General features: G+C 35.7%; 1 protein-coding gene across 4 annotated transcripts in view; it reads right to left on the bottom strand.

The window, feature by feature from the left end:
* Positions 1-3,900: 3,900 nt before the first annotated feature.
* Positions 3,901-15,681, bottom strand: part of HEATR5B (HEAT repeat containing 5B) — a 45,784-nt gene continuing 34,003 nt past the window's right edge. For all 4 annotated transcript variants that reach the window (XM_026695490.2, XM_026695488.2, XM_026695489.2 and 1 more), the window contains 9 exons: positions 14,861-15,101; positions 12,649-12,906; positions 11,834-11,961; positions 10,980-11,124; positions 9,674-9,943; positions 7,465-7,689; positions 6,710-6,861; positions 5,457-5,670; positions 3,901-4,485 (listed from right to left, as the gene is read on the bottom strand). In XM_026695490.2, the coding sequence (XP_026551275.2) occupies positions 4,181-4,485; positions 5,457-5,670; positions 6,710-6,861; positions 7,465-7,689; positions 9,674-9,943; positions 10,980-11,124; positions 11,834-11,961; positions 12,649-12,906; positions 14,861-15,101 (1,938 nt within the window). In that variant the 3' untranslated portion in view covers positions 3,901-4,180. The remainder of the gene's footprint in view (positions 4,486-5,456; positions 5,671-6,709; positions 6,862-7,464; positions 7,690-9,673; positions 9,944-10,979; positions 11,125-11,833; positions 11,962-12,648; positions 12,907-14,860; positions 15,102-15,681) is intronic.

The raw sequence follows: 15,681 nt of genomic DNA, 5'->3' as shown, positions 1-15,681 counted from the left end.
CCAACAGCCAGTTCACCAAACTGCTCAGAAAGTTAACAACCGGTTCTCCCAAACTGGTGCAAACTGGCTAAATCCCACTTAGGTTGAATAGAGAAAGTGGAATACATTCCAGCCTTTGGGGGTTCTTCCAGGCTTCAAGATTAGGAATTCAACGCCAGATAGAGCAATACTGTACTACTTTTATTGTAAAGCTATAAAGAACTTTTGCAAGTCTGAACACTCTTCCTCTCTCCGTCCCTTTACCTTTGTGAGAACTAGGAAGAAGCTTATCTGGGATGTTTCGTAGGGTAACTTGCTAAAGCCTCTTTTATGTCACAATTGACTTGGTAATAGCTTTTCCTCTTGTCCCTCAAGGCCTTTCTCTCTTCACTCTGTAATTTCATACTTGTCAGATGACTCTGAGAACAGGCCTAGTCCATCTTTGGCAGCATTGTCATTGCTGCCAGGCCATTCCTTGATGATGGGAAGAATGAGTCTAAAGGAGGAGGAGATAGTGTGATAAAACCTACCAGACTTCAAGAACGTAGAGAGGCAACAAAACAATTAAGGAAGAAAGCAGGGCCGGTACAGAAGAGATTCCCGAGTCCTGGTGATGGGGAGAGCATCAAAAAGAAACTTAAAAGAATTCTATCTAATTACACCAAATGTAAGTTGTGCATGAGTATTACTTTGATAGGCTTTAAAACTCGGTTACATTTCCCTACTAACCATAAAGATCTTGCCATAAGTCCAAGTAATCCTTGTTTCCTAATTTTGCCCTCACAGGGCTTGACATAAAATTCTTTTTTTTAAAAGAGCGCAATTATGGGCATAGCTAGTTAGAAGCCAATGTAGCTACTCCCTGTCCTGCCCTCTTAACAGGTGGGCATATTTGTTGGGCTATGTATACCCAGTTTTCTAAAAATGATTGTGTGGCCTCACTGCATTCTTGAAAATAATGTCATAGCATCCGAAAAGGCTTTGCAGCATAAAAATCCTATTTATTCTAGTTAGAAGAATCTAAAAAAACCAAATGAGACATAGAGGTTGGCAGACAGCAAAGAAGCTAATCACAACAATTAGTTTGCTTATCTTTAGCAAATACTGCAATTCTGATTAGTGAGAAAAGGTAAATGAAGAAAATATGTCTCCAGTTAAAAAAGGACTCCTGGTTTTAACTATTTTTGCTTTACATTACATTTGAAAAATGATACACCTAAACAGTATTTTGTGTTGCCTACCACGCGTTTTTTTCTACGATGCTTCCCCCAATTAATTCCCTTCAGGGATTTTGACTCCCAAATTCAGCAAAAATATAAAAATAAAATTGATCATGTTTATTACAAAATAATAAACAGATTATAAAGAACTGAAGTATTTATGAGTTCTTCTCATTGTTCTTCATGCCTTAGCCTCTCTTTCTGGTTTTTTTCTTCTTCCAGGAACACTTCATATTAGAGTTCGGTAAAGAAAAGATGGCAAAAATAAATAAAACCCTGCACATTCATCTCTTTTGTTTTTCAATTGGGTCATTCCAGCTTCATATACTGTTGCAACAAACTTGCCACTGTCGTGAATTTGGATTCTAAAACTAATGGAAGAGTATGCTGATACATATTTTGCATACTGAAGATCAATCAGGGTAACCTCAGCTAACTTTTTGTATCAATAAAGACATACTTTAAGGTTCTACAATTGCAGGAATTAACTATGCAATGCTTGCAGGAAAGGAAAAACTAGGGTTTTGGAATGGCTTTCACAACCCTTAGATTTTGAATATAACAGAAAATCTGGGGACATCTCAAATGTGTAGGACCTAAGAAAGAAGAAAAGTAGGGGAAAAAATAGCAACACAAGACTAGAAAGACGTGGTTGACTACACACACACAAAATGGTAACTATTATTTCTCCCAAAAGAGACATTACAAAATAGTGACAGAAAGGGCAGTCAACCTTTTTGTACCTACTATATTCATTGTCGTCTTAGTTTGAAAATATAAACAGCAGCACTTGAATGTTGAGCATGCATTCAAATTTATAGAAATATTTCAGCTTCTTCTGAAACTTATAGTTTGATGAAGAGCTTCTAAATTTTGCATACAGTTGCATTAGATAGTTTATTGTAATAAATAAAACTTGAATAATTACAGTGTTTAATTTATTACAACTTCTTTAAAATGTAATTAGTTATCAATATTAATTTCTAGCAGTTGAAAAAATAATAGTGACCATAAATATATGCCTATTCTACTGCTCCCTTTTAGAGTAAGAAATATTAAGCAATTAAATATTAAACAATTAAGAAATATTAAATAAAAATTTAAGGTATAACAGGAAAAATAACATTTTTTTTCATTAAGCAGCCGCTGTTTCTTACAGAAAAAAAACAATTTTGTTGTTTTGCAATATATATGTTTTTGTTGCAATTTGAATCTTACAACAGGTAGAATTAGAGTGGGATTTTCATATGTGTCATGAAAATGGCTTTAAGTAGCTTAATGATAATAAAAGAATATGATCAAAAATATTAGATCAGGAGACATAGATCTACTCTAATATCTGTTCTGAACTACTCTCTTATTCTAGGAGTAGACGTGTGATATATATTCATTTGTTGGTGCTTTTATACCATCCCAATTCAGCAACCTGTGAACTGTACTGTAACTATATTTTAGGGGGAGAACAGCTACTGTTAAATATAATTCTAGACCTACAGCCTTCCCCTCGTCCATGATCTTTAGATATGTTGGTCTAGGCTTCATATACATTCTAGCAAGTCTAACCAATGTCCTGTTTGTACCTCACCTTGTTAGTCTTTCCATTGTAAGTCATAAAATGTTTTTAGGGAGTTCAGCTTTGAGTTGACTTTTGCTATAAAAATAAAATAAAATAAAATTCTGGCCAGCCAGGTTTCCTCATGAAAATCATTCTGAGAACACAAACAACCATTTTTGCAAACAGATAGCAATCTGTGAGAAGAGAACAATCCTGCCCTTCAGAAAAACTTGTAATTTAGAGGCCTGACCTCACATAGCAGAGTCTCACAAACCAGACTGTTCTTAACCCCTGCATGAAAAGTCTTTTAAGGAGAAAATTAAATTGGAGAATGCTCAGACTATGAGCATTGTGTTGATAAAGTCTGAATATGTACAGTCTTCAACTTAAAGACCATGCTCTAATATCAGAGTAAAATAAACCATCAGATCATGCTCTCCAATGAAGGCATTTCTATTTGCTGAATTGTTTTTAGACATAGAAATATGCTTCACAGTTCAAGTGCATCTACAAAATAAGTAGAGTAGATATCTTCTTTATCATTCAATGCAGACTATTTTGTTTATGCCTATACGTGGCAAAAACCCATTCAAAAGTCTCTGTTGGTTTATTACAAAATAGTACCCACTCCATACTTTATGAAGAAGATATAATTCAAAGAGAAATTGAATGGTATTCTGTTATAACAGAAATTTTAACCAAAGGGGGTGGGGGTGGGGCAAATGAGAAGGATTTAGCCATAATTTAATGGCGCTGCCCTACAAATTATTTCTAAGTCTGAGAGAAAATGTTTGTACACTAGAAGAACTGGATTGTCGTCTCTTCTCCAAATGTAAGCAATGTTTTAGTAAATGATCCTGTACTTTGGGAATCTTTAATAACTAGATGCACAAAGGGAATAAATTTAGGTGCTTCATTTATAGCTGGATAAGAGGTAGTAGAAGCTACTGGAGAACCATATGCAAGACTATATTTTACTATTTTTAAATTCCACCTCAAATTGCTTTCACTGAGACAACCGATATACTGCTGTTGCTCCTTTTTAAAATGCTGTATAGGGAAGCAGTGTAGTTCACAAGATTCCACAGATAGTGCCTATGGAAAATATATACCCAACTTTCAGAATTAACGAGAACTCAAGATTCTAAAAAGAAAGACAAAGACTACATAAAATACATTGTTAAATGAGACAGTTTAACACAACCTCAGATGGTCAGCTTACTCCATTTCATAAAAATCTATATACATCCAGATATCACATCTTTTTGCAATGCGCAGATTTCAAACCGTAATGCAACAATCCCCTAGAAACATACATTGCTAATGCAGAGCCTGTTGACAAACAATGAGAAATAGAGTATGAGATATACAGCAGCACAGAAGGAATGATGTATTTCTTCATGTTTTATGATTGTTCCAACAAGAATCAGAAAAAGCTAGTTTTAAGTTTAATTGTTGGCGTGGAATGTACTGTGGGTGGTGGTTGCCTGGCAGCTGCCTTTGCTTTGCTTGCCTGACTTGCTCGTACTGCAGTTTCCAGTCGTGCTTTCAGTTCAGGAGCTGCTCCCATTACTGTCTTAAATGCAAGAGGATAAAGGGGTCCAATGCGGGTGAGATCCTGGAGAGCAAATTCATGAAGTTCTTTTGATACCAGGGATGCAGAAGAGAAGGCATTTTCATTCAGTAAATAAGATATGAGTGTAGGGACAAGAAGAGCAAGCAATTGTACTCCTGAGGGGGGAAAAAAGAAATCAGTTAAACTAATTAAAATTCAAGAGTGACAATGTAGGATATCTTCAGCATGTTGATATATTACTGTTAGAAAATAAACAATCCCCCAAATAATGACAATACATTTCTTCTTGATAATATTTAAAAATGCCCAGTGGTAGAGAACAGAACAACTATTTTTAGGGCCTTCACATCATTCAGTAATGTGCTCAGTTCTAGTCTAGAAAATATTTCTCTAAAATGCTTGGTTACCATGGAGATATTTATAGAATAAAACTACATTTAGCAATATACTGAAGAGGAGGTGACTTTTATAGATATGCTATTTGAATCTGTCACATGGATAAGAGAATTAGAATATCATAACCTCATATCTCAGATCGGTTGCCACAGAGAGATGTTTTCTCAAGAATGTGGAGAGGCTCTCTTCAGTATATATGTATATATATGCCTAGTTGTCTCATGCATTTGAAGACAAATACACCTATTTAAATGAAAAGGGTATATCCACCCATCTAACTACATTTCTATAGCAGGATGATAATTTGTAAACATGATAACTCTTACATAGAAATTATTTATTAGAAATTCTAGGTTTTAGGGCAATATACTGCAAACTAGAATCTTTTGGGGGTTTTTTTCTGATTTGATTAATAGGTATCCTTAAAATCCAAAGGACATTGTTTTTCCTCAAATAGCTCACAGAGCAGATGCTAAGCGTTAGAATGATCTAGCTCCAGTTAACTTTGTTTCCCAGAATTTTAATTGCTCTAGATGGCTCCAGTCAGAATATTGCACAATACCCTTGGAATATCACTGCCTCGAATTTAGGAAAGAGAGGTTAAGTGCTGCACTTAACCAAATGTGTGATACAATGTGAAATATATTTAATCCATTGTTTCCAAGAAAGCTTCAAGCTTTTACTGCATGCTAACAAGACAAGTATGGTAATTCACAATCAAGGTACTTACTATTCTGCTCTTCACCGAGAGCAACCAGTGTTTCAAGAACTTTAATTCCCTCTTGGATTGCTAAGAGTTCTGTTTTGTTGTTTGGACGGTTCTTCTCCACACCTTTCAGTTTCTCAACCATTATTGGTGCCAGGGAATGTATATATGGGGTAGAGAGAGCACGGTTTGTATGTTGAAATATAGAAAGTAGAAGATGGTAACATTTGGCTTGAACCTAACCGCAATATATAAATATAGATGTGTTAGTAAGAATTTGCCATAAAATATCACACTCAGATAATGTTAAAAGAAAAAAGGCAAATAAAATTGTAACAATGGATCCACATTTATTATCTAACTTGCAAACCTTTCCATTATGAAAGCTTTTCTTTAGCTTATCTTTCTGTGGGTCAACAATTGCATACTTCATTCATGATACATACAAGTCTAATCTCATTGGATTCAATGAAATGCTTTTTTAAAAGCCTAACTAGTCATAGTAAAAAGGATTTTTGGAGAGGTTGTATAGTATTCAACCTATAAATACAGTCTATAAATAATATAAATACACATTCTCATCTAAAGCATTCTATCCAATATGATCCTTTTTCAACAACATTAACATTAATGTTGCAATGTTAGCGTTTAGGAAATGGATGCACAAAAAAAAGTGGTAAACCAACTGATACACTGTTTGTAAATTTATGAAGAAGGATGTTTTTATGTTTTATGTTGTACGTTTTATGTTGTTTTGTTTGTTGTTAAAATAAAAAACTTAAAAAAAAACTGTCGCAATGGAGACAGAAGTTTTTCTCAGATAAATGGGGTTGTCATTTAAAAAAAAAATTCTAATCCTCCAGTATCTAATTTTATTAAATTATAAAAAATAAAATTCAGTTTTAATTTTTAGGGTAAGTATGTCAAGTTAACGAAGCATTACACCAGAAATCTTTTTTTTTTAATTTGTTTTATTATTTTATTTTATTCTAAAATAAAATTATTCTAGGCAGCAGCTAGACCATGCATCAGAGCTTCAAAAACAAATACGGGTGCCTTCTGGAACTAAAAGGGTCCAATATTAGCATCTATTAGAACCTGTTAGTTCCAGAAGGAACCTGTATTTGTTTGTGAAAACTGATCAAATCCTGTAGGTCCTATGGGAAGCTGCTGCAAAGAACTCAAGGCCAGAGAACAATCTGATCATGATATGGTACTGACAATAACATATATGTAAAATAATATATTAATGGATAAAAGCTAAATGACTTACTCACCCAAGGATCAGATGAATTCAATGCTGTTTTAAATCTGTTAATGCAGCCATTTTGCAATGCTTGAACTCCAATTATTTCAGTGCTTGCAGACCAAAGGAAGAGTGTAATCGCAGTAAGCATACTTACTTCATCTAAAGTAGGCTTGGAGGCTTCTGGGGGGGAAAAAGCCAAAAAGATGCTGAAAACTTATACCAAATAGAGTTTGGAACAGGGAAATATAACTGCTATTTTCAAAAATGAAGATGCTGATAAATATGCAATGTTCCTAATTTCAAAAATAACAATCTTTTAAGGATTCTATCCTTAAAATCTATCCAAATATATATTTTATGATTAAATAATAATGGTATAATGAAAATGAAAGTGGTCCTAAGACAGTAAGAACATATTTTGTTAACTTTGTGAAAAAACAGCTTTGAGTGAATTGAACAATATGAATGTTTAAAAGTGACATTCTACAACACTTGCTGAATTTGATTAATCACTCTCGCTTAATGAAATGCAGAATTTCATATACATGTGAATTCCTTCAGCATATATGGAAAAATTAAATACTCTAGGCATTAAGGAAGATTCTGAACTCTGTTCCATCAAAAACTGTGAATACAATACTATTTGCCTTGATTTCCATACTTTGTTCTATAAATCTAAAACATGCGGTATAGTGACATAATTGTACCAGATTCATTTCCTAATGCAAACCACTAGCTTTGCTTCTTTTTACAAAAGAGCTCCAGTGATAGCATGAAAATTACCTGGCTGAGAGTATTCCAAGATTGAGGCTAGGGTGCTGCGGATAAGATTTGTCCACTGTTTATGAATATTCTCATTCATGGTCATTGGAAGGGTTACTATATTTTTCAGTCCCTGAAGTGCTGCACTGACTGGTGGTAGGACCTGATTTCCCACAGTTTTTACAGCAGTATCTTTCAACACTTGTATTATTAGAAAGAGGATAGTGGGCAATATAGTCATAGATCCTAAAACATAAACATAAACCAGATACTTTCAGAATGCATAAGAGGTATGATCAATGCCAGAAGCAAAGTATTCATGAGTAACTAAGGTACTGGGCTCTTTTGGTGAAAATTTTCATTCATTCATTCAATTTGTCTGATTACCCATCTCTTCTAAGTGACTCTGGGCAGATCACAACAGGTAAACAACACTCGAACAATCCAGTAAAACAAGTTAACAAAACCAATATACAAATATATAAAAACCATAATCAATCAAAATCATGATCAGGGGCAGAATTTATTGTCATCAGCTCAACACAGCCATTGCAAACACTCGCCATTATTGCCATGTTTCCAGACATGGCAGTAGAGCCATGTCTTCAGGGTATTCCTAAAGGTGGGTTGGAGGGAGAGAGGGGGAATTAGGGCCTATTGTCTGGGGCAATGATGGTCCACAGGTCCTTTTTATCATGGCATAAAAAGCTTTCTTTCTGGATCCTGTCAAATGAAACTTTTTTCATGAAGGGGACCTGTAACATGCCTCTCCTGATAGCGGGTAGATGTTACTGGGGAGAGGCAGCCTCTCAAATTACCAGGTTCAATGCCACAGAGCCGAGGTCACCAACCCTGGGCCGTGGCCTGTTCAAATATGTGCATGCAGCTCCATTTGTGCACACAGTAAGCAAGTGCACAAGCATGTGCGTGCAGCTCCATTTGGTGCGTGATAGGCACATATACCAGCCACTTGAACAAATGGAGTTGTGTGCGCTTGCCGACCACTCACATGGAATTATCATCCTCTCTCCCCCCTCAGTCCACAAAACCAGAAAAGCTGGAGACCGCTGCCATATAGGGCTTTATAGGTCACAATCATCATCTTGAACTGAACTGTAGCTGGAGAGCAGAGGTATAACATGCACTGATTGAGAAACACATATAACTTCATGTTGATGAAGTTGATGAAGTTACCAGCTACAGATTCCAAATGCTCTCCAAGGGCATCCCCATGTAAAGCGCATTACAGTAATCCATTCAATTCTTTCAAGTGACCAGGGCATGAGTGACTGTAAAGGTCCAGGAATAGGCACAACTGGCATACAATATGGAATTGTATAAAGGATCTGGCATAGCTGCCATCTGCTCTTTTCAAGCAAGAGATGTGGCTCCAGGAGAACCTCCATATTGTACACAGAGTCTGTTTGAGGCAGTGCCACCCTATCCAGTATGATTTCAAAGGTGCATTGATACATTTGTTAGCAACTCTTTAAAGAAACTACATCTTTTGTCTGAGATTATGCAAGAATGCTGGAAAGATGTGTTTGATTTAGGGAGGTGCTAACTAAATGATTATGCACGCACTTACACAGACCAATTCAGATAATTGATTAGTCCTATTAAATATTAACCAATGAAGAAATACAGGAAAGTGGACACATGGCAAAAAATGTACATAAAAGATATGTCATGGAGAAGTAGTAGGAGGAAGTGAATGTTAATGCCCCCTTTTTAAGGTGTAACAAATATTGTCCTAAAGAAAAGGAAATGCCAGAACTGAAATGAAGGTATTTAGGGACTCTTAAAAAAGAAAAGACAAACTTAAGCCTACTCAAATGTCTCAAAGGCCCATAGAATAAGAATAAATATCAAGGGTTTTCAATTCAATATATAGAATATGCAGGATGTGTATTTGTGTTTATTTTCATAGTCATAATGTACACTGAAGATGATATTTAATTTCGATGTATAAGGTGCAGTGACAATAAACTAAACTAAACTAAAACACATCTTAAAATCGGTTTTAAATTTTTATGCTTGTTTTTGTCCACTCTATCACCAAGCAACGTTCTGTCCATTATTAAGTGTCATATGCAGCACCACTTCCTGAACTCCCGCTGCCCCCTTAAATACTCTACATGCACTTTGTTTTGTTTAAATGTGGGGTTTTTTTAAATTAACATTTTGAGGAACCCACTGATTAAATTTTAAGAAAGATCTATTATACTACCAGCTGGGGAACAAAGAGTGGGTAGATCAGACAGGATGGCAACGGTGGCAGCCACGAGACGAGCACTTTCTTCTGGGAGCTGGATTTTGCTGAAAGAATGACTTGGAGAATCTGACATTTTTGTGCTCAAATGTGGCATGTGTCGCACAAGGATAAACATTAGCAGTTCCATAGCAGCAAATACAAGAGATTTTCCTGGCACAAGACCACCACTGTCTCCTCCTTCACCCAGCCCACAGTTACTGTCTTTTTCTTTCGCATCTTCTTCATCTAAGAAAGACAAAAAAAAATATGGAGTAATAATATAGTAATATGAAATTCATGGCAGACATTTTAGAAAATGCTACCAAATGTACATGTTAAAACCTTAAGTTTAAATGAAGCAATCAGCTGAAACTCATTAGTAGTCAAAAGCTTACAGATCGCATTTGTTTTCTATTTTTTTTATAGAAACTACTAAAATCAGGATGAGATATCACAGAAGTTTATGCTACTATGGAAATTAAAAAATGAGATGGTATGAATACATTCCCTTTTAAATCAGTAAGAGATAAACACTGCAAGACCCCACCTTTTTTTTCTTTGCTTCTATCATAAATTGCATCAATGCATATCACATTATTCCATTAAGAAAAGCTTTTTATTCTTATTTCCCCTGCAAGTTAAAAAAACAAGCAAATAACAAAAAAAATATACACAAACCTGCACATACAAAGTTAAATGTGACAGATTTATTTTCTGACAAAAAGAACAATAAAAATGTTTTCAACATTTTCAACTGTTTTTCTTATATTTTATATAGTAATTCACCTCATACCGATGAAGTTAAACACATATAGGATACAAAAATCATGAGAGGACATCAAATCTTCTCATGAACAACTTCCCTTAGAATTCCAAATCAGGCTTATAACTTGGCAGTGATCTGGGTTTGTTTTTCAACTTTTTTACTTTCTACTCTTTTCTCTTAATTTATTTTAAATTTGAACTTATGTATAGATGCTATTAAATCTATATTTTAATTAGCTGACATACACAAGTCCAAATAAATTTAAAACGTCATACATGACATATTGCAGCTTTTCAGAGTAAAAAGTATTTTATTAAATATATTTCTTTTTAATCCTGCAAATGTACCTGGACGTATTTTAAATATTTTGTAAATTCAAAAATGAGCATCCAGGACCACTGCAGACATTGGTCAGTTAAGCCAATACAGGAGTCAAGAAGACAGTTTTATATAGCCTGTCTCATTATTTCTCTAATCTGGACATCTGTAACATGAAAAACAACAGGTATTTCTTACTCAATGTATTTCTTTTTTCTTGTAAATGATCTTGAGCAGCTCTTATAATCTGTTGCACAACTTCTGTAACTAGGAGTTGAACTGAAGGAGGATTGCAGGTCAACAAGAGTCGATGGAGCACACTCAAAAGTTCGACGCCAAGTAGCTTAAAAAATTAATTGTAAGCAGAGCTTCAAAAATGATATTTGTAATATTCTTTTCCATTTTAAAAAAATACATTTTTATTCATTTATCAAAGTATAAAATACAAAGAGAAATTTAAAAAAGTAATAAAAAAACTGGGGGGGGAGAAAAAAGAAAATATCGAATAAAGAGGGAAAAAGAAATAAAAAGGCATTGACTTCCAACTCTCTTTAGCAGAGTAAAAGATAACAATATTCAATGTTTTACTTTTATACAACATTCTATACTAGCCATTTCGGTAGCAACAAGCCTATCTTATCAGCAAAACAAAATTAAAATTTCATTTTTTTTCCCGTTGCAAGCACAAATCTGGATGCAACTTCCAAATAGAAACAAAATTAAATATATTCTCTGCTTTGGATAAAAGAATCAAGTGAACCACCTCTGCTTCTCCTTGCTATATGCTTTGATTTACTCGTTTATCTTTAACCATTACTTTTCATTGGGTTTTTTTTAATGTCTTGGTTAGCATTTAATTGTTGGAGGTCCAAAATAATGACTTATTTGATTACTTTTTTTTTCTTAATAGCTATTAATAAGAACAATAAGGGAAGACATCCACTAAGCATTTCCAGTCAATGAAAATTACATTTTCCTTTAATTTCATTTTGAAATAATCTGTTCAATTTTCTGCATGCTTAATGGACTACAATCATTTGTTTGCCACATACCTGATCTTCTGCAATATGGGTTCTAGCACAAGAGGAATCAAGTAAAGTGTGCACCGCTTGCAAGCAGGACATGACATGTTCGACAGGTTCTTCTGGTCGAGGAGAACATAGAAACTGTATACTAACACCTGGGGAGCAAATTACTTTAAGTTTATAAGGAGTGAAATAGTATTTTTTGAAGATTTTAAGGCACAGATGAAGTACGGGTCCTAATAGTTTTGTACATGCAGAAGCTGTATATTAAATGTTGAGTTTTTAGTTTCAGCAAGACAGTGTTTTCACGCACTATAAAGAAAGCTCTGGGTATTTTTGAAGCTAGAATGGTTCTGTTCTACTACTGCCATAAACCTAAAAATAACAATCCTGTTATTTGGTAATGTGTGATAAAACAACGGATACACTACAGGTAGTCCTCAACTCGCAACAGTTTACTTAGTGACTGTTTGAAGTTGCAACAACGCTGAAAAAAGTTATTTAGGATCATTGTTCACATTTATAACCGTTACAGCATCCCCATGGTCATGTGATTTACATTTGGATGCTTGACAACTGACTCACATGTACGACAGTTTGCAGTGTCCCTGAGTCATGTGATTACCTTTTGCGACCTTCTGACAAGTGAAGTCAATGGGGAAAACCAGCTTCACTTCACAACTGAGTTACTAATTCAACAACTGCAGTAATTCACCTACCAACTGTGGCAAGATAAGTCATGAAATGGGGTAAAACTCACTCAATACACTTCTCACCTAGCAACCTAAATTTTGGGCTCAATTGTGATCGTAAGACTTCTGTAATAGACTGAAAAGCATTACCTAAAATCAAATGCATTCTATCTTTATTTATTTCTTGCAAAGTTTTGGTGGAAGGTGGCGTTTCTGACGCTGGGTTTAACATAATGGGTGTGGCATGCTTTTGTGGAGGTGTTGCTGCTGAGGCATCTTCTGGTGTTTCACAGGCATTAAACCCTGTACTGTTTAGCCATAGTGCAACTGCATGTAAAATTGGGGTCCATGAATTCCGATAATGCAGCCTAGCTGTATCAATAGTCTCAGGAGTGTAAAATGCTCCCCCTGTAAAAAGAATCATAATGCACTTTAATAAGGGACAGAGACAATTTCAATTATAGTATAATTTTAATACATGTTTGTAATATATCACTCAAGACACAGAGGCACCTGATCCTTCTTGTCTGGATTTAGAAGACAAACAAAGCTGGACTGCCTTGGTTCTAGGATGGGAGATAGTTTATATATTTATAGGCTTATAAGCTAACATGAGCTATCAAAAAAACACCCTGGAAGGCAGCAGTGGAAAATCACTACAGTATCATGCTGTTCTCAAAAACTTACACAGTTCTGTTGACTCATGCCAAAGTCAAGGGGATCTTAACAATACAGGTGGGTTTCCCCTCCTGCATGGTTCCCACACCCACTTTAGATAATTGGGGATTTCAGCATATGTGTAAATATTTTCACTGAGTCAGTCCAGACACAAAGTTCCTAACAGCTTTTGTGTGGCAGCTTTCTCCTCAAAAGTATCTTGCTTGGTATGTAATAGAGTGTCTCGCCTTTTCACAGCATGTGGCTCATGCTGGCTTGTGTAGCTCTGTTACAATCTCAATCCATTATTAGAAGCTGGCTCTCCAGTTTCCTCAAAGTGACCCTGGACAGCACCAGGGTCCAACAGTGTTATCTCCGAGTACTTTTACAAACGGTACTACTAGCATTCAGTGGAGCCTGGATTGTGCCAATGGCTGCAACTGTTGCCTGCAGGCTGATGGCGCCAAATTCTCAATTGCAACAGTGGATGATTGTTCACAGACCTCTCAAGCTTGCTCTGACTGCTAAGTAGTTTGCAAGCAACCAGTAGAAAAATCAAGCAGCCCCTTTACTGAGATTGTGAAAGACCAATTTGGAATGAAGAAACTGGGATGAGCCATGAGGCACAAATGAGGGTCAATAAGCAGTCCCAAGGAATAAGGCTAAGAACCATAAAAAAAGCCAGACAAAGCCTCAGAACCTAGCAAGTTCCACTGTGGCTAAGCAAGGCAAAAAAAGAAGCAAATTCAAGTACATTACAAAAACAAGTGCTGTGAGAAGTCTTGTGGCAAGAAGTGGCTGATCAAAGGCTCTAATTAAGTAATGGCTTGATATCCAGATATCCATCCTTTACATTGGAACAGAACCTTTGTAAATGTAAGCATTTTGGTTGGCTACTAATACATGTGGGGACATTAGTGATATTGCACAAATAGCTGTAGCTTATATAAAGACAGGATTCATGACATGGCTGCTTAATATGATTCCAGTATATCATAATGATTGTCGAACTATCAGAAACATTGAACTATTGGTATCACTTATGTTTACCAAACTGCTTCAGGCATGAGGACTTGAAGATTAAGACATGACTAAAATGAATTTCAAAGCACTATACTTAAAAGGGAGATGATATAAACGTACTGCTGATACATGCAAGTGCTAAGTAACTAACTCATAAATGGCAGTTTAGAAGGAATTAGGAACAATATTTTTGCTGCACCTCCCTTCTCCGCTCAAATCAGTGGTGGGATTCAACTGGTGTTACTACCAGTTTGGTGACTATGTTTTGTTTTTGCATGCACGCGCTGCGCACACATGTAAAAAAACCTTTAGCTTTGCACAGGTGTGCAACTTTTGGAAAGCCACTTCTTTCCTGCTTTTTCAACCTCAGCTGTGCCGCACAAAGCAGCTGAGGTTGAAAAAGCAGGAAATAAAGGTCAGGTAAGAGCCCGGACGGGCGGGTGGGCCAAACAGCAGCAAACACAGAACCGGTTCAGTGTCCGCTGCTCTTCAGAGCTACCGGTTCTATGGAGCCAGGCAGAACCGGTAGCATCCCACCCCTGGCCCAAATCCTTTTGACCAATTTTTTGCAATGTTCTATCATGTCAAAAAAGGGCAGCAGAGGCAAATGAATTGGTATAATGTTGAATTTTCTGCTTTTTACCTTTGCAACTGGATTCTGAATAAAAATTTTATGCCTTACCGTCTGGAGGAAGCTGACTTGCAAATTCAGCTGGTAATGTCAAAAGGGCATAGTCTTTGAGGGCAGCTAACCAGAGACGGCTGAGAGTGGGCAGCTCTGGTTGAACAAGTGTTATCAGACTATCTGGCGGCAGTTCATCTACTGTGCCATAATCATCATCGTCATCATCTCCTCCATTTTTTGCCGCTTTCTTTGGTTTGGTCTCTGCTTCTTTCTTAATCTTCATAGCTACAACATATACCTTTAGGTAAAGCGCATGCAACATATTACTAAGTGTGTAGAGAAGATAAAATATGTCTTACATATCATTAAATAGAGTACATGCTGAACTCCGATAACATAAAAAAAAACTTGAAAAAGAGAATTTAGGTGATCTGAATTAGTTTTACTAGTACCATTATATTATATACTGTAAAGAAAGTGTATAAAACAATTGACTTAACACAAAAACAATAGTAATTACATTTTTCATCAGACAAATTACAAGTCCTCAGATTTTCGTTCTCATCACAATCCAGGAAAATAACTCCTTATTTTCTTGACTGTTTGGCATTCAGAGAAGAGACGCTCAGATAAGAACGTTACCTAAGATCAGCCACCAAGTCTGTACCTGCAATGTATTTTAAAACTTTGCATACCATATCATGCTAACTCCCAATTGTGCTTTATGTGTGCATTAAATTCTGTGGAAGAAATGAACAACTCTAACATTTCTTAGGAAATTTACATGGGCTTAAAACATCATGGCAGTATATTTCAGTTTAATTTAAAGGCTCCGCAACCATGAAATTAAAAAAAAATAACTTTCAAAATAGCTGTAT

Source organism: Pseudonaja textilis, chromosome 1 (genome assembly GCF_049901715.1).
Source record: "Pseudonaja textilis isolate UNSWEBS1 chromosome 1, rPseTex1.2, whole genome shotgun sequence".
NCBI lineage: Eukaryota > Metazoa > Chordata > Lepidosauria > Squamata > Elapidae > Pseudonaja > Pseudonaja textilis.
The sequence above is the reverse complement of the archived record's forward strand: the minus strand, read 5'-3'. Positions and strand labels throughout refer to the sequence as shown.